Source organism: Hemicordylus capensis, chromosome 4, assembly GCF_027244095.1.
Source record: "Hemicordylus capensis ecotype Gifberg chromosome 4, rHemCap1.1.pri, whole genome shotgun sequence".
Lineage (NCBI taxonomy): Eukaryota > Metazoa > Chordata > Lepidosauria > Squamata > Cordylidae > Hemicordylus > Hemicordylus capensis.
Window position 1 is genome coordinate 41,338,257 of NC_069660.1, and position 19,980 is coordinate 41,358,236.

At 40.5% G+C, this 19,980-nt stretch overlaps 1 protein-coding gene across 19 annotated transcripts in view; it reads left to right on the forward strand.

Moving 5' to 3' along the window:
• Positions 1–19,980, forward strand: part of PTPRT (protein tyrosine phosphatase receptor type T) — a 938,880-nt gene that overhangs the window by 776,414 nt on the left and 142,486 nt on the right. For 10 of the 19 annotated variants that reach the window (XM_053243888.1, XM_053243897.1, XM_053243900.1 and 7 more), the window contains 3 exons: positions 415–550; positions 1,582–1,602; positions 14,181–14,210. In XM_053243888.1, the coding sequence (XP_053099863.1) occupies positions 415–550; positions 1,582–1,602; positions 14,181–14,210 (187 nt within the window). The remainder of the gene's footprint in view (positions 1–414; positions 551–1,581; positions 1,603–14,180; positions 14,211–19,980) is intronic. The other 9 variants (XM_053243890.1, XM_053243895.1, XM_053243907.1 and 6 more) reach the window with 4 other exon arrangements.

The window sequence follows — 19,980 nt, forward strand, 5'->3', positions numbered from 1 at the left end:
TGAAATGTACTTTGAATATCTTGTTTTTGAAATTTCTGCGCCAACACTACTAGAAGGTGTCAGTAACAGACCTAAAACCATCAGATTCCCTTGGATAAGGGAGATGTAAACGTAACTAAGGTCATTCTAAGTAACATTTTAGAAATAAAGTTGTTGGCCGCAAAATTTTGGTTGCTTATGCTGATGAAATTGAGATGTATGTTTGTTGTTTAGTCTTATTTTAATGTGTACATTTAATGTGTACATTTAAGTTAAGCAAATTTACTTCCTATGTTACATCATACTTGGATCATGGAAGGTTAGACTTTTCTTTCTGTCATGATCAGGTTCAATAGGTGGAATCTGATATGCTCAGCAAATTTAAACAGTGATGATGATGATGATGATTTCCTCTCTTTCCTTTAACCTCTCAAGGAGCTTCTACACAAAATTCCAATGCAGTCGAGCCAGAAAAGCAGGTTGACAACACTGTGAAAATGGCAGGAGTTATAGCTGGCCTTCTGATGTTTGTAATTATCCTTTTGGGAGCAATGCTTACCATAAAGAGAAGGTAAGGCTATAAAGTTTCTAATTTGCTTTGATCTGGGGGATATTTGTTATTGCATTTGTCTTTTGCTTAAAAATTTAGTACTTCAGTGGAGATAAGAAGAATATATTCATGCTGATTTGGGAGAGCGGAGGCTGAAGTAGTTTAGGCAATTTTTTAATGGAGTTCTAGATATATGCCTGAAGGCTTCACATAATCAGTGAACCATGTGGGAATCACTTCTCTGTTGCATGTGGCTATAGTTTGTGTGTGTGTGTGTGTGTGTGTGTGTGTGTGTGTGTGTACGTACACACGTACCACAACCATGTGAGTGGATCTTCCTCCACCTCCATCGGCACCTCCTCTTCTGGCTTGGTATATATGCGAAGGGGATAGAATATTTTGGATTTTATTTAAAGTATGTACAGCAGACAATTGGAAGTCCTGGGTTCTATCTAGACCCATTTCTGTCACTGGACATACCTACACTGAAGGCTTATATGGTTAAGTAGCTGTTCCCTCTTTCCAGTCAACTCTGGGATTTTTAGTTCTGTGAGGGAGGAATAGCTAGGGATCTTTAAGAGATCATAGTCAACACATAACCTAACAATAATTCCCAGTATTATTTGGAGGAAGCTATGACAGTTAATGTGCTATTATAAGAATAAAAAGCAATATAAATTTGCACTATAAAAAGGACCACCTTGTACTTCCTGAGCAAGTCATTTCATTCAGTTCTAAAATTGAAAGCATTGCCTGATGGATATGTTGAGGAAGCTCATTATTAAGCACCCTCTGCCCCAGATGAATAGTAGTATATATGCATGTACACAAACAATGTTATTAATGAGAAATTCTGCTGATTTTCTAGAGGAGTACTAAATTATGTGAACACCTTTATTTTTGAATTGTTTTGTGTCTATATATGTATTATTTTGTAAAGGACAAAACATGCAATTTGTAGATGTGTATGGTGTTTCCCATCTGCTCTAGATATACATGCTGTGAAATGTCTAGGATACTTCCAAAAATTGCCTTTCTATTCTTTTTTGAAGGAGCGGTGCAGTAGACCCAAGGTGATTATTAACCTTCTAAATGTGGCTTGATCGTGCATGCTCACTGACAGCCATTTCCTCTGGACCATCCATTCAGATGGACAAAGTTATTAAAAACTTGCCCAGGGAAGAAAGGTTGTCTGAGGGTTTGTTTCTATTCATATCTGACCACCACTTTATGAAGCTGTTGCTGGCATGTACTGGAAACAAAATTTTGAAGTAGTCCATCTTTTTTGCATCTGTATATGCTTTCTATGTGAATCACACTTTGAACAAGCATGGCATGTCAGCTGAGTTTCCTTGCTCTCATTTTATGCCCACCATATGTTGTGAAGCAGTGATTCAATTAAGCCGACAGTGTCTAGTACCAAGGAGGCATTTTGAACTTGTTTTATACCAAGTCACCTTTTGATCATGTGCTCATTTTTCAAATATGACTTTCAAAGGAAGCCTGTAGTCTGCCGCATCCCAGTGCCACAATGGTTACATGAATTTGCACATTCAGGTAGCTCAGTTTTTCTTTAGGGGCACTAAATGGAATCTTTTGTGTTGACAGCCTTGCTAGCTAATGTTTGCATCCGTATTTCTTTGTTAATGGTTGATGATCTAGCAAAAGACCTGTTCTCCTGGACCAAATGTTGTGGTTGTAGGGAAACCATTGATCCTTTTCAACATTTTCCCCAATTCCCCCACTTGCATTTCTTAAGAATTGCACCCCTTAATCCAAAAGTATGCATAAAATAAATGATAAGGTACTCAAGTTGAGTTTAGCTCCCATTTGCTTCAGTTAGTGTTGGAGATGCTTAGGAACTCTCAAGTTAATCTATGCAAAAACTATTTTGTATACAAGTATTAGGAACTCCTTTTGTATCTTGCATGCATATTTCTTGCAGTTGTTTATTATTCCAACCAAAGTGCTCTAAATGCCTAATAATTTTCAGTCTCTTATCAGTTTTTCTAATTTAAAGGGGTGGGTGGGATGTTCTGTATTGTGGAATTAATCTTTACAGAATTAAACTAAATTTCTAAGCATGTACTGTTATTCCTTTTTCTACTTCCTGTTAATTCCCATGAAACACCATTAAAGCAATATAGAAATACATGTCTTACATAAAGGAATAACATACAAAATAACATTTTACCTTAGTGTGCTTGTCAAGATACATAAGCTTTTGGAATCTGATGACATATCTCTGTATTTGCGTTTATTGTCTCATTGTTTAAATATTGCATATTCATGAGAAGAACAATACCCTTTGGGTTGGGGTAGGGAGATTTTTACATATGGAATTATCCAAACTTGCATATAATACAAACAGTCTGGAATAAAGTTTCATAGGAGATTGTTTAATAACCATTTTGCTTTATGGCAGCCATGCAAATTACAATACAATACTACTTAAAATTAATGCAAAATGGTGAAAACATCAATTAATTTTATACTATTAGGCAAATATTTTCTGATCTTTTCAATGAGATGACAAAGCACCATAAACCATGTTTGATGTGAACGTGTTTCCATATTCAATCATTAATTGCTATAATTTACCAGATGTTTCCCTCTAGAATCCTAGAGGCAGTATATGTGCCTTCCATTAACATCCCAATCTACATTCACATTATAATTTATAATAGATGGCCGGAGGAGGCCATGATCTTTAATGGATATAAATTCAATTTCTTTCAGTTGGATTTATTTCCCTGTAAGAGTAATTAAGATCCCTTCCTTAGACTTAGTGGCCAAAATACAAACTACCAAAACATGTATGCAGTGATGCTGGGCACTTGCTTCAGAGAGGAGCAATTTTAGTGAATCTCCCCTTAACTCTGAAGCTGATTGTGACTCCCAGAAATATGTTCCTGATAGTCACGCGGCCCTCCAGGACATATTTCCAGAAGTCACATTCTGCTTCAGAGCAAAGAGAAGATCAATGAAAATTGCCCCCCTTTTAGAGGGTGTGCATAGAGTTAACTGCACATACACTTCATTAGTGTGGATGGTGACAACTGTCCTCAGTAGTGAGATTAAATTAGGGATTAAATCCATGAATTTAATAACATGGATTAAATCCACGTTATTATCCAGTTAAAACACTTCCATATTATTAACTGCCAGCTATCAATTTGTAGGGCATTCAGTATGGATGGGTGGAAGTGACCCAATATAGTTCAGCTGATTACAGAAACAGAACACAATTGAAATTGAAAAAAGTATGGGAGGTGGGCAAGGTGCATAATTAAACCCTTTCTTGCACTGGAACAGGTGATACCGTCTATCGTGCTTTGAAAACTAATGTAGATTAGAATCATATTGAAATGAGAAGCCACCCAAGGATATTAATGGGCTTGAACAATATATATAATTAGATAATTATAATAATTATTGGCTGACATCCAGAATAGTGCTGCACTTGTGTAAACATGTTGTGCTAGCACGAGGATGTTAAGCTAGTAGCCAGATGTGCTATGCCAGGAACTTCTGTTTGAGACTGGTATGGTGCTGGCACAATCATGTTTATGCTCGCACAACAAAGTGGTATGCCTTCTGTTGTGGACCCTCTTCCTTGGGTTTTTCAGGGAACTTTTTGCACAAGAGTGCAAGTATACAACTTTGATCTTCCCCATAACTTCATACAGCTACACAACCATCTTGTGCTTGTGTGCAGCTTTGTTCAAAGCACAGTATTTGGGTAACAGTGACTAGATAACAGCGATGATGATGATGATGATGATGATGATGATTGTTTTTATTTTCTTATTTATTTATTTATTTATTCATTCATTCATTCAATTTATATACCGCCCTTCAAAAATGTTGTTCTTGTTACTATATAAATAATTTCAAAACAGGTATTTGTCCTTCCATTATGCAAAAGCAAGCACATGCAGATTCATCACTTTGAATTCAGACTTTCATTAAAAGAATAATCTTTCAGCCCACAGAACAACTAGTACAAGATTATGTTATCTTTCAAGGCAATGAGGTAGAAAAGTAGTAATTTAATTAGACAAACTTGAGGCACTACCTTCAGACATCAGAGTGATATCCGCTTGTGGCCCAGGGCATTATAGCTGATCAGTAATAGACACATTTCATTTTATTTTCCAGGATGTAGCATTTTGCTAACCAGATGGGGAAATGATGCAGTGTGGTACTGTGTAAAGAGAAAATATTGGAGGGAGGAAATGATACACTGCCAGAGGAAGTAATCATGACTGATATTAGGGATGGGTGAATAGTCAAAAGATTCCATCTGATTGACATAAACACATTCAATCTGATATGCTTCTTGGAAGCTTATAATTACCTTAAGAAATTAAATCCTTGTTGAGTATTAGCACTTGAGATCTGTTTGACAATATTCAAGACCTGTAGTATTAGGAAGTTTGTCAATCTGTAGGCTTCAATTGAATACATTTGTAGAGAGTTGGAACTGAAATAAATAAAGAGAGCCAGCAAGGTTAGTCAACATTTCAAAGAAAGTGGTGTTAAAATCTGATGATGCCAGGACTGAAAGTGGAAGTGAGCTCACATATGTACTCTTTGACCCCTGAAATCATTGTGGGAGTTGGATGGCTGTTGCTGTCCTCTCTCTGCTCAAGCCGCTTGCTTCCTGGCTTGGACAGAAAGGTGGAGGTTGAGGTTGACAGCTGAGGTTGAAGCTATCTAGGCTGTAGCTCCAGGAAGCATGGCAGAGGGGGGGTGGGCTGGAGAAGGAGAGTAAAAGGATAAATGGTTTCCTCCTTTTTTCCTTGCCCTTCTTCCTCTCTGTGACCTTTGGGCAGGGACCCCACTTATTACTCAAAATAATAAGTTATCTTGCCATGCCATTTTGTTGGCATGGCTATACAGCATCAAAATTCAGATTTAAAATATGATTATATTTTTTTAAAGCTACATCAAATATTATATGTTTGTTTGACAAATTATCAAACTGAAAAACTGCAGAAACTTTGCATAGCATTTATCACCATATCCCTCTACATAAAAAAGGCTTCTTCCTCTGGATGGGTCTATCACTTTGAAGAGTGAGGAACCTCAGCTCTAGTGCTACTTTTTTCAAAATAAATAATCTAACTGGTATTTTAAAAAAAATTATCAAATTTTGTGATTCACCCAATACAAGTGAAATAAATATCAGTTTTTTGAAGAAACAAATCAGTAACTTCCATGAGTTTGTCAATAATTTCCTTCATAGGCTGTAAAGGTGACTAACATCCTGTGTGCTCCCATTTGGGTGGGGTTATTTTTTGCTGCTCTCCCCTTCCCCACTTGGCGATCAGGGATATATTTGCAGATTGCACAAAATACTTAAGTAGGGAAGGGAGATTGGTGAAAATCACCCCCAGGCACATGTGCAGGCACACATGCTGCTGAAGTGGGACTGCAGCAGCTGCACACATACTCCTTTTGATTTCACCAGCATTGCCTTGGTCACGATGGCACTGGACTCTACATAAAACCCACTGGACACTAGATAAAATTCACCACTGATTTCCATGGAGTATTCGTGAACCTGATCATGTAAACTGTACACACGGAAGGGTGTTGGGATTGTGCCTATTGCTGGTCCTGTGCAACATGTATTCAGTGGATCCTGTACAGAGACCCTAGGCACATATGCATGTGTTCTATATATACTTTCTTATAACTTGCAAAGTGCAGGGTCTCTGTATGATCAAGGTCTCTGTATGAATAGGATATGTTCACAAGGTCTTCTGAATACAATTAGGCCAAGAGCAGGGGCAGTGGGTATGATCCCATTGCCAGCCACCTTCCCTATTCACTTGCCAGCCACACCAAGTAGCATGAACAGGGATGTAAGTTTACCTCCATTAACTTTGATTTATTTGTTTGTTATTAATTTTTCTGCTCTAGTTCTTCCATTTACATGTACCTCTAGACGCAAATGAACTTTAGTTTGGAAGGACATATTTGCTTGTGTACCCCATGCTGTTTTAAGGACTGTCACTTTGCACAGTTACCCTTGCTATGAAAAGGTATGAGGAATTCTGTGCTCTCCTGTTTGGCATTATGGATATTAATTTTAGCCGTATTCTTATTAAGAGATAAGAAAAAATCAAGTAGATAATACCAGGGAAATCTCTGGCACATGACTAAAAGGAGAAGGATATTTTCTGTCTTGCTTTTGTTTTCTTCTATAAATGAAAAAGGATATATTCTAGAGCTTGTTTGTAGAAAATGATATCCACAAAAAAGCACCCATGCAGCAATGGAAGCACCGGTGCATTCGGTGCATTCACTGCATTCCACAGTAAAGCATCATGGGTGCTCATGTGTATAATGCCCTTATTAAAAACTATGGTGCGGCCACACCTGGAGTACTGCGTACAATTCTGGTCAACACATCTAAAAAAGGACATTGTAGAACTGGAAAAGGTGCAGAAGTGGGCAACCAAGATGATCAGGAGCCTAGAACACCTTTCTTATGGGGAAAGGCTACAACACCTGGGGCTATTTAGTTTAGAAAAAAGACAACTGCAGGGAGACATGATAGAGGTCTATAAAATCATGCATGGCATGGAGAAAGTGGAGAGAAAGGAATTCTTCTCCCTCTCACATAACACTAGAACCAGGGGTCATCCTATGAAATTGATTGCTGGGAAATTTAGGACCAACAAATGGAAGTACTTTTTCACACAATGCATAATCTACTTGTGGAATTCTCTGCCACAAGATGTGGTGACAGCCAGCAACCTGGATGGCTTTAAGAGAGGTTTGGATAACTTCATGGAGTAGAGGTCTATCAACGGTTACTAGTTGGAGGGTTATAGGCTACCTCCAGCCTCAAAGGCAGGGTGCCTCTGAGTACAGGTGGGCCTCGTGAAACAGCATTCTGTGAAAGAGAATGCTGGACTAGATGGGCCTCGGGCCTGGTCTAGCAGGGCTGTTCTTATGTTCTTATGACACAATATCCGTATTCACCTACCCAAATGGGTTCTTTGTTGAGATCTGTGTTCCCTTGCTCAGATTTATATACTCAAAGTGCTGTGCCATGATTCTCTGCAAAATTAGTTAGAATTGCATGTTCTGCTGTGGTTAGGGGTTTAGACGTGTTAGGCCAGTCATCTGGGTCTCTCAACTGATTTTTAATTGTAATGCTTTATCTTATGGATCCTGTTTTGCAGGCACAACTGCCTTTGTACATAGTTCAGAAACTTCAGTTAGTTCAAAATGCGGAAGCCAGATTGGTCTCTGGGGCAATTCAGAGAGATCCTATAATACCTGAAACAGCTACACTGGCTGCCGATATGTTTCCAGGCAAAATACAAAGTGCTGGTTATTACCTTTAAAGCCCTGAATGGATTAGGTCCAGGTTACCTTAGAGAGCGCCTTCTTCTGCATGATCCCCACCACACGTTAAGGTCATCTAAGGAGCTCCATCTCCATTTACCACTGGTACGTATGGTGACGACTCAGAGGTGGGCCTTCTCTGTAGCTGCTCCTGGACTGTGGAATGCACTCCTTGCAGAAATCCGTAATTTGAAATCTTTATTGGCTTTTAGGAGAGCCCTTAAGACCTATCTGTTTGGCCTGGCCTTACAGGGTTTTTAAACTGTTGTAAAGGGTTTTTAATTTTGTAACCTGGTTTTTCAGGGTTTTTACATTGTTTTCATTGTTTAATTGTTGTTTTATGGTGTTTTTATAATCTCTTTTTTAATTACTTGATTTTAATTGTGCTCTTTTAGTTGTAAACCGCCCTACGCCATTTTGGAAGGGCGGTATAGAAATTGATTGATTGAATGAATGAATGAATGAATGAATGAATAAATAAATAAATAAATTTGCACCATTATCATGGGCAGAGCTAACCCTTGAATGAACATAGATTCTGATTAATTTTCATTCCTTCTGCACCTTCTGCCTCTAACTCTGCCCACTTTTCCCCTGAGGCTGCTATATGGTAACCTTCTGTCAGCACAAGTGTATTCCTATAACTGCATCCTTCCCCCAGACCCCCTGCTGGTGAATATTGTGCTCTCTGGGAGAAAGATGAATTATAATGATCCTATTCCACCAAACAGATATAACTCAAGAGTAAGATTGTGTTGAAAACTATACTCAGGTCATCCTCTATAATAGATGTAGTAAATGAGCTTTAAAGCCTGTCTGCAAATTTCATAATATATTACCTTAGGAATGATGAAATATATTTACAGTGTTCATATATGATATTAATTCATTACACATTAATGATTTTGGTTGAACTAAACCTTTTATAAAAATCTAGTCAACTGACATATACATTTTTTGTATTTTTTCTTCTTCATCAGATTTATTCACAATTTACAGTATTGGCAGTATTTATACCAAAAAAAGTTATTCCTTTTCCCACACCACAGATTAGCTTCTGAGGGTCGCACAACCTTCAGGAGCAAATATTCAGGGATAAACTGGGTGAAAAGATCAGGTGAAAATAATCTCTCCCCTTTGCATGAATATATCTTTTTTCAATGGCTGCAATAAGTTCTTAAGATACAAATCTTTGCCATTTGCTTTTGTTGTCTTAAAGAAAAAATGCGGTTACTAAACACACATACACACAAACACAAAACCTGCATAAATTATTTGGGGCTTCTGCAATATTGCAACAGAGTTGTTCCAAAATTTGATTGTGAAATTCTCTATGGCTCTCACATTTAGAGCTGTCACTGTGATTTTCTTTAAAGTGTAATCCAAAAAGTGTAATTATTGCAAATATAAAGTTTTGAGCTTAAAGGAGGAAATGACAAGCGTCCACCTAAGGCAAAATCATAGTCTGCATTACAGCACTCTCAAACATTATTCTATAGCACCTGGTCTGAAGACATTTGTTTCCAATGACCTCTTTGGGACCAACCCTGTACTGACCAGAAACAAGGGCCCATCCTCTCATTTCAGCACTGGGGAGTACAGAAATTGTCCTAGAGGGGAATGGTGTAGAATGCAGTATCCAGAAGGAAAATTACAGTAGTTCCTCGACAGTAGTTCCTGGAAAAACTCTGATATTCAGCCGATTTTGGATTTTGAAATTACCGGTGCTTAGAACAAAATGGGAACATATTCCAAATTACATTAGGAATTCCAAAATAAATTAGGAATACTGGTAAAGTCCCCCCCCCCCAAGTTTTGTACTAATTAGGCAGGAAGTACCATTTGCTTCAGCTTTCTGTTCTTTCACATGTATTCCTCCTTCTGCATTATTGATGTGCATGTGCTAAAGCACTGCAAAAAAAGAATGCAGATCCGATTATATGTACAATTGTATCATTTCTTTCTATGCAGGGTTTTAACACATAATACATAGGAATACATGGGTGCATTGGTAATACACCAAAGAAAATGAAGATCCAAGCAATCATAAATAGGATAATGCTGCTCCCCGCTGCCATATGCAGCTTTGTGAGGGGCAGGGTTGTACTCCCAGCCCTTGAAAAAGACACAGGGGCTGCCATTTTGTCTTCTGTGCCACGTGTCACAGGCCAGCCAGTGCGAGCTTCAGAGCGGCTGTATAAGCGGCCAGCTCCCAGCCACTCACTCTCAGTTGCTTCTGACTGAGCACCCCTCCTTCCACTTCAGTGAGGATTGTCCAGTCTCCTTCTGGGGCCAAGTAGGAATTTTTGGGTCATGCTTGCTTGGCTTTGGTGTGGCCTTTTCCCACCTACTTCTCACTGACATTAATCATAGGATTGTCATTTGCATTTTTGGTCACTTTGCCAGAGAGTGCAGGTTGGTATTGGTTGTCTTGATAAGTGTCTGACTGGAATACCATTCAAGGTGAGTAGGCAAGCCAGGGAACAGCCTTGCAGGTTTTGCAGCCCTTGGGCTGGGATCTGCCCCTACTTAGAGGCTGGCTGGCACTAAAAGGTGTTTTATCATTGGGCATTTGTGCATCAGAAATGTAGAGGGGAATAAAGAATAAATGAATCAAAGGGACTGAAAATTCCACAGCCAATTTTAGAAATTTTCCAAATTAAACTGGAATTCTGGGAGAGTGGAACAGCAGGCAGAATAAACCCATGAAACAATGAAGAAATGGAATGGATGAAATCTGTTCATTTCTAGTCTTATTAAAGAGTCTATAAAGCTAATTCATCCTGGCTCCTAGGGCAAATGGTTGTTGATTACAAACAAAAAGTTTCAGACCAGAACACCCTTTGTTGGTGAATGGTGTGTGCAAGAAGGATCTGCTCCTGCTTCCCTCCATTCTCTGAAGCCAGGAAATCTATAGTATTCCTTTTTCAGAAGTTATATGTTAAACTGAAGTTCTCTGCATTCCATTGTACTTTGTGGTTCTGTCTGTCTCCTATTACAGTCTGTGATGTCACATTTGTCAACTTAGGTCGCGTTGTACCATGATGCATTGTTTCAGATGCATCATGTTTGAAACTCAGTTCTCAAATGTCCATTGTGAAGGAACATCCCAAATGTTACACCAGTTTTTTAGGAGTTGGGAGTTTGCTCCATGAGTAGGTAGGACACTCTAGGTGGATTCACATGATCAAGTCCAAACGCTTAAAACCAGGGGTTCCCAGTAAATGCTTGCTCCTGGTGGGTATATTGTGTAAACCTGGCAGTTTCTGACATGTCCACCCAAGATTCAACCAACTTTCTCTGCCCAATTTCAAACCTTGGTTCAAAATGAGTGGAGAAAATTAGTAGAATCTCAGGCAGGTTACTAGGTCAGGTACTGCCAGTTGGGTTCATGTGACACGCCCATTGGCTTCAAGATCATGTGAATTTACCCTGTATGTTGTCAATAGGATACCTTTAATAAAAAACATATATAGAAACTGAAGGTCGAATACAAAATATTTGAGAGAGATAACAAGAGGATCTTACTTCTAAAAGGTCAACTGTATATGGTTTGTTACTTAACATGTATTGGCCCCAGTCCCACTATGTGTTTGCAAAGCTGCCAGAGCTGCACATATGTAGCCCTGTAAAAGAAGTGGAAATCTCACCAGTTAACTGCATGGCAGAGAAGGAATTGGGAGAGTAATAGTAAATCATGCTCTCCCAAACCGCTTATCAGCACTACCACTGATTTTCTAACTGGGCTACACATCTTCAGCCCCAGCATCATGAGGACATGTGTGTAGCTCCTGTTTGGCTATGTCCTTTAGTAGAACTGAAGCTGTGTTATGATAATTGTTAAGTTGTATAATGATGTTATCTCAGCAACAATGGGGCAATGCATTAGTGAGATACAGTATTCAGTTGTACAGGATGTATATGCATATGTGATCAAAATGCGTTAAGATCCACATGCAGGTTTGATGAGTTTTCCTATAAATAAATAATTTCTGTGTAAGAAGTACATAAACTGTCGCAGATATAAAAATATGTGTACAGCTAGATACTACCAATGGTTTGGTGTTGCCAGAATCCTTTCTAAACTAATATTCTTTCCAAAATATTATTTAAAGCCAAAGTATTCACATAGAACATATAATTATATATGATGTCACATGTAGAGGTTTCTTTTTCATTATTATTTACAACTCAGTGAGCCGGGTCTCACAATCAGTGAGACCCGGTTTGGGAAGGGAAGCGGGGAGAGCGGGCTAAGCCCGCTCTCCCCGCACATGAGCAGGGCGGGAGCCCTGGGTGGCTGGATCGGCCGCCCACACAATTGCTGGCTCCGTGATGGAGCCGGCAGGGGCTGGGGAGTTCGGGGGCCGCGTGGCCACCGGAAGCTTCAGCATATCCTGGGCATTGCCCCCCTTGTCCCCTAGCCCGATCTCGACTTATCATGGGAATAGCCTCAGTGTCTGCTGTCTGGGAACAAGAATCCCTTGCCAGAGCAGTTCCATTACTGGAAAAATATAAGAAGTGAACCAAGCTATAAAGCAATGTTTATTAGGCTGCAGTTTTCAGTGGCCGACATCCAGAGCAATTAATTACTTGCTTAACCAGAAAAGTGTGCTAGCACAAGACAATAGCTTAGTTATGCTACAGATGGAATTTGTGAAATTGCATAATTGTGCTCTTGTGCAATACCACTTTTGCATCAAAGTTCCCTTCAAAACATAAAGAGCATGCCACAGTTGTGTAACTGTTGCCAGGGGCGTAGCGAGGTTGCCGGCAGCCAGGGGACAAAGTTTAGCCAGGGGGCCTCAATCGCGCGACGAAGTACACATGTGTCCCAGAGCCCCAAGCTACACCCCTGTGTCTGACATCAGATGCAAGGCAGCAGGGCAACCTACCCCCCCCCACCACAAGCCTTCTCCTCCCTGTTTCTTGAACTCACCATTCAGTGAGCCTTTCAAGAGGGTGGCTGCCACCATGGCCAGCAGCACTGATGACGCAGAGCCCGGCTGGACATGGGGCCGCCAGGGGCGGACTTGGCATTTTGGGACTGGGCAACCCTTACTCCAGTGGCTCCTGCATGGCAGCCAGGGGCGGAGCAGCAGTGAGGGGTAGTCTTCTGGGAGAAGGAAGTGTGGGGGAGTAGAAAGGAAGCCCTAGTATGCTTATTCTTCATTGCACAGGCCCCAGCAGCACCCAGCGTGGAAAGGGCAGAGGTGGCAGGCTCAGCCTGAGCCTTGTGGGCCCCTTGTGAGCCCCCTGACCCTCTGAGCCTGGGGACATTTGCCCCCCCCTTGTCCAATGGATGCTACACCCATGACTGTTGTGCAACACTAGTCTGGAACCCAAGCTTCAGGAGCACAACTAGCTAATATAACAGATTTGCTCTAGTTCAACAGTATTCTGCAAGCAGTTCATTGCTCTGGCTGTTGGTCAGATTCTTCAGCAAGGCTCTGCGAATAGGGCAACATATTCAGCCCACTTTCCATGGCAGTGATTGTTCTCCCTGTGCTGTTGGCCACTATTTCCCCCCTCAATTTTTTTTAACCCATGGAATTCCAGAGTGCGGGCAAGAAACCTTGTCCTCACTCAGATTTATCTTCAAATGTTACTGTGTAGCCAGGTCTCATCGACTACATTGCACCATCATGAAGCTAAATCAGAGTGAGAGTAATATTTCCTGCCTTCACTGTGATATTTTGTGAATTTTTTAAAAAAAAAAAAATAGAGAGCAAAATAGCACCCACAGTGGGAAGTGCATTCTTTGTTGCTGTCAGGATGGCAAATTGGTGAGCAAAAGAGGCTTTTGTGAAGCCTTCTGCCTCCACTTCCAGCCCTCTTTTCTGTCTAAAAAGATTGATAGTGAACTTTAAGCTGCTCCCTTCTACTCCTGTTTTTATAGTATATAGCTTTTCTCCTTCATGTTTTGTTTTGATAGATTTTAAACCACTTTGCAAACTTTTCAACCAATCAGTTAGGTAGGTATATGTCAGCGTTCGGAGAGGAATTCAGAGCATAGTGAAGTGACTTGCCCAGGACTATGCAGTACATCAGCAGCAGTCTTAGGGTGAGAATCCAGGAATTCTCATTCTAGGAGATTAGCTATCAGACCTAAAAGCAGTGCTCAAAAAACTATCAGAGATAAAAGCAAATTGGGAGTAGAGAGAACACTGCAATGCTGTATACATTTCAAACTTAAAATAATTGATATAAAGTCTAATCATGCTTTTTTCCTTTTTCCCCACTTTTGGACATTTTCTTCATCTGACTGCCCATCAATATTTAGAAGAAATGCATATTCCTACTCCTATTACTTGTAAGTACCTAGCTGGATATGGCTTTCTCTTGAGCATGCTCATTAGAATTGTAGGTGGGTTTTTTTGTTTTTTTGTTTGTTTTTACAAAAAACCCTTTTATTTTACCAATTACTATCTTTTTTCCATGTATTGGTTTTTTTGTTTTTTGTTTTTGCAATAGTTTGCATTTATTTTTTAAATCACATCACCTACTCCCCCCCTCACTTTTTTAACCCATTGTGCTTGGGGGTGGGGAGTAGCTATACCCAACATTGTCACTTTCTTTTGCAGTGAAAATCCCTGCCCTTTACTACCCACTCATCCCTTGCAGTCTTGCTGATGATCATCTCTGTCTGTATAGGTTAGTAGAAAGCTATCAAGAGCCTTAAGTCATCATAGTTCTTCTCTACTTCCTCCAAAATACATCTTTGAAAGCAGATGGTGAGCATCTGGGGCTCTCAATGCCTTCACTGAAACCACTTAAAAGCTGTGCCTTCAACAGCTTTCTGGCTAGTCTTCTGGTTCTGCAGTGTTACAGAGTCCTCTTTAAACTGCAGATATTACACACACACACACACACACACACACACACACACACACACACACACACACACACTAGCTCAAGTCTGTGGTGATGAGGGAGAGGAGTATAGCTCTTTCCCGCATGGCATTTCCTCAGTTGGAACTCCCCCAACAGCTGCTATTTGCCCTTCAGGACCTGAAGTTCAGGCAAATACATACTGGTATCAAATGGTCGTCTGTAAGTTTTCTTCTATGCTACGAAGATGGATTTCATTCAGGAAGCTAATGTAGAGGAAGGGTTAAAGATTGTCCTGATTTCTTCCCTTACCCTCTGTAACTGCTGTTGATATTATTATTTCTTGTTTACACAGTCAGACAGGTGTTATTGACTGGTTTGTTTTATCCAGACATCGAGTTCTTCCCAAGGACTTGGGATTGCTGAATTTTATTGTCAATGTTGTTGCTGTTGTTATAGATATTGTCGCAGAATATAGGCTGTTCCCAGTAAAGTTGCTCTTTGTAATTGGCTGATGGTGATTTCTGTGGCCCCTATGGGGTTGAGGTGCTCTTCAAGGTCTTTTGGAACTGCACCCAGGGCGCCAATTACCACTGGGATGATTTTGGTCTTTTTCTGCCACAGCCTTTCAATTTCAATTTGTAGATCTTTGTATTTTGTGATTTTTTTCTATTTCTTTGTCTTCTATTCTGCTATCCCCTGGTATTGCTATGTCAATTATTTTGACTTGTTTTTCTTTCTTCTCAACTACAGTTATATATTTTTACATCTTCATTTTCTTCATCTTTTTCAATGTTATGGTTCCACCAATTTTTGGCTACATGTAGCTTGTATTTTTTGCAGATGTTCCAGTGTATCATCCCTGCTACCGTGTCATGCTTGTTTGTAGTCAGTCTGTGCGATCTTTTTACAACAGCTTATTATTATTATTATTATTATTATTATTATTATTATTATTAACACAGTCAGACAGGTGTTATTGACTGGTTTATTTTATCCATACATTGAGTCCTTCCCAAGGACCTGGGATGGCTGGATTTTATTATCGATGTTGTTGCTGTTATTATAGATATTGTCGCAGAATATAGGCTGTTCCCAGTAAAGTTGCTTTTTGTAATTGGCTGATGGTGATTTCTGTTGTTGTTGTTGTTATTTTATTTATTCAATTTCTATACCGCCCTTCCAAAAATGGCTCAGGGCGGTTTACATAGAGAAATAACAAATAAATAAATAAAATGGCTCCCTGTCCCCAAAGGGCTCACAATCTAAAATGATGATGATGCCTAATCATGGGATCTTCCTTGTCATATCTAGTTGTGTCCTAGAAGTGTTCTTTTAATTCTTTTACTGAGGGAAACATGAAGGGAGAAGAAGTATTGATAAGGGAACCATGCAGTACAGTTTCCTAATCCCAGGGATATGCAGATGCTGCCATTAGTCAGTGGATATGGAAAGACTCTCCGCCTGTGTCTCCGCCTGTGTTCAGAGGCAGTATCTTCATATTTGGCAAATTGTTTAAGTTGTGGGGGAAATGAGGCAGGGGGAAGAAGAAGTAAAAAAATACCAAGGCCCTTGACCCCAGATGTCTGTTGGTATGGGTTTGTGATCATTAAGGCAACTTTCAGGTCAGTGTCAGAGACACTATTTTGAGGAGAGAGATGGGTTGAAATAGCACCCAACAATATCATCTGGATGATTAATACATGGGATGGGTAAACCAAATTGGAGTTTTCCCAAATTATCACTACTGGAAGTACAGTACAAATACTGTATTATATGATTCCATCATCCTAATGCTATGCATAAAATGAATTTAGCCACAAAGGAAAATTAATTCAGCCACATTGGGTAATGTAGGAATCCTGGCTGACATGCTGACTAACGTTGCATTTGCACAATGAACACATTTGCAGTACTGCAAGAAGATCACATAACTGATCTAAAACATGGGTTTTTTGGAATTATATTATGTGCTCTTGTGAGATAGTTCCCTGAAAAACATATGCCACAGCTTGCACATCTTGTTGTGCAAGCACAAAGTTGTTTGCAATAGCTCAACAGTAATCTGGAATGCAAGCTCCAGACTTAGCACAAGTAGCTTGCGTGCCAGCCTTGAACTAGGTCAGCGTCCTTCCACAACTGCAGTATTACTCAGATTGTCAGTCTATGCACTATGAATCTATGCACTATGGTTATCTTATTTATTTATTTAAAATATTTATACCCCACCCCTCCAGTACATTACTGCTTGGGGGGCGGCGGTGCTCACAACATTAATACAATACATACAATGTACAATAAAAGAGTAATAAAAGTTAAGTTAAACAAGTTAAAAGATGAGGCTGAAACCACAATTAAAATTACAATTTTAAAACAAATTTCAAATTAAAAGTTATTAATAGCTTTTAGTGTAATAAAAAGCTAAAAACTGAGATCTATAAAAACTAAAGGACTTACCAGATATAAGCAGCAGACAAAATATTAAAAAGCCTCTTTAAAAATATTTGTTTTACATTGTTTTTTTTTTTAAAAAAGACTACTGAGGGAGGGAGCATGGTGAAGCTCTTCAGGGATGGTGTTCCAAAGCCAAGGGGCCACAACTGAAAAGGCCCTGTCTCTAGTCCCCACCAACCAGATCTTTGTTAGTGGTGGGGTCATGAGCACAACCTGAGATGCTGAGCAGAGGGTACTGGCAGGTTTGTATGGGCGAATGTGGTCTGACAGGTACCTTGCCTTCTAGCCGTGCAGAGCGTTAAAGGTCAAGACCAACAGCTTGAATCTAGTCTGGAAGCAGTTTGGTAACCAATGAAGATGCCACAGGATGGGTGTGACACTCATGAAGCTGCTTGCGCCCACAAGCATCCTGGCATCAGCATTCTGGACCAGCTGAGGCTTCTGAACCCTCTTCAGGGACAGCCCCACATAGAGTGCATTGCAGTAGTCCAGTCTGGATGTTACCAAAGCATGAGTGACTGAGGTCAGGTCTGACTTCTCCAAGTAGGGTCACAGCTGGCATATAAGCAGTAGATGGCAAAAGTACCTCTGCACACCGCTGCCACTTTTGCCTCCAAGGACAGCATCGGTTCCAGAAACACCCCCAGTCTGTGGACTTTGTCTTTCAGAAGGAGTGTGACCCCGTCCAAGACCAGATTTACCTTACTACTAGGATGATCAGTTTTCCCAGCCCAGAGCACTTCTCTCTTATCTGGATTAAATTTCAGCTTGTTTGCCCCCATCCAGTCCAGAACAGCTTCCAAGCCCCAGTTCAGAGCATCCACTGCCTCCCTGGTGTCTTCTGACTTAAAGGAAAAGGTTGCTAAGTGTCATCCACATATTGATGGCACTGCAGCCCACACCCACAGATGAGTCTCCCAGAGCTTTCATGTAGTTTTCGAACAGCATAAAGGACAGAATAGATCCTTGTGGCACGCCATAGGCCCAAAGCCAAGGAGTGGAGCAGGCATCTTCTGAGTATGACCCTCCAGGTAGGAGCAGAGCCACCATGTAACCGTGCCCCGAAGTCCCAACCTGAAGAGATGACACAGAAGGATACCGGGGTCAATGGTATCAAAAGCCACTGAGAGGTCCAAGAGAATCAACAGAGTCACACTCCTTCTGGCTATCTCCCGGCATATGTCATCCACCAGGGAGACCGGGGTAGTTTCTGTCCCAAACCCAAGTTGGAAGACAGACTGGAAAGGATTTGAACAATCAGCTTCATCCTGGTTACTTAGGCTGGTAGTTATGGCAATCCCTTCTTCTCAGGGATGGCTAATAAGTTTAATTTAAAGGGGCAACGTATTCTGCAGAGAAACCCCTATGTATAACAGAGATGTGCACAAAACAGATTTTGCAATTTGTTTTGAGCTCAAAACAAATTGCAAAAATCCTCATATTGATTGATTGAAACAACAGCCAAAGCCAGCTGTTTTGATGAATCAACCTTGAATCACTTATATCAATTCAAGTGTTTCAAGCGCCATTTTGAAGCCTGTTTTTCCGGGGAGAGTTAGTCTACCACAGGGCTGCTCAACTTCGGCCCTCCTGCAGATGTTGGCCTACAACTCCCACAATCTCTGGCTATTGGCCACTGTGGCTGGGGATTACAGTAGTTGTAGTCCAAAAACAGCTGTGGGGCCTAGGTTGAGCAGGCCTGGTCTACCAATTGGGGTTGGTGGGTTGACCAGTCCTCCGAGGCAGGCTGATGGGCTAAGTCGGGAGCAGAGGGCTGGTCTACCTGCTGACCCTAATCGGTAGATCAGATCTCCCATTTTTCTGTGAACCAAAATTAGTCAGTGGGTAGACCAGTCCTCCGCCCCCGATTTAGTACTTTGGCCTCCCTCATAGACCAGGTAGGCCAGTGGGTAGACCAGTTGTCTACCCACCAACCCCAATTGGTAGACCAGCTCTGCCTGGAAAAATGGTCTCAAAATGGTGCTCAAAACACTCAAATTGATTTGAGTTGAAATTGGGCTGTTTTGATTTGTGCTCGAAACAGGCCATTCATTTTCAACATGTTTTGTTTCAAGCTTGAAACACTCAAAATGGCCTGTTTCAACCTCAAATCAATTTGCACACCTCTGATATATAACCACCTGTTACTCAAAACACTCGGCAGTTGTCGAGAGATTGGGAGCACATTGTTGCTGCCACATGTATGATGACTGTCATGCTGCTCTGAGAACGTATAAGCTTCCACCCACATTGTTGTATTATACATATGTGTTTATAAAACATGTTATTAACAACCTTTCCCAGGGGTGGGGGCAAAGTGTCTGGTGTCTTTTATATAAGCACACAAGAAGAACCAAATGGCTGGAATGGAAAATTTATAAGTTCTCAAATTGGAACAGGGGCAACCATAGATATGGCAACTACACAGTAAGTTGAGTAGTGAACATGTATTTTTGTTTATGCAGTATGAGCATGTGTGCAAGACTCCCCCCCCCCCTTTTTGTCAGTCTTGGTCAATAATAACTACTGTTATTGATATGGAAATACAGTTGGACTGCAAAATGTGCTAAAGTTTCTTGCATTGTCACAGTATTTGGGCTAAAGTGTTTAATGGCCAGAGGGTTGGGGAGAAGAAACTAATTTCAGTTGAGGGGGTTGCATATGCCAAATGTGCATCAATTTGAGGCCCCTGCCTAAATAGGTAGGCTCCCCTATAAAATAGTCCCATTGCCCAATTTGCCATTTTAATTTCAATAGGACTACTTTAAGTAGTTTTTCTTATCATGTCAGCCTACTTA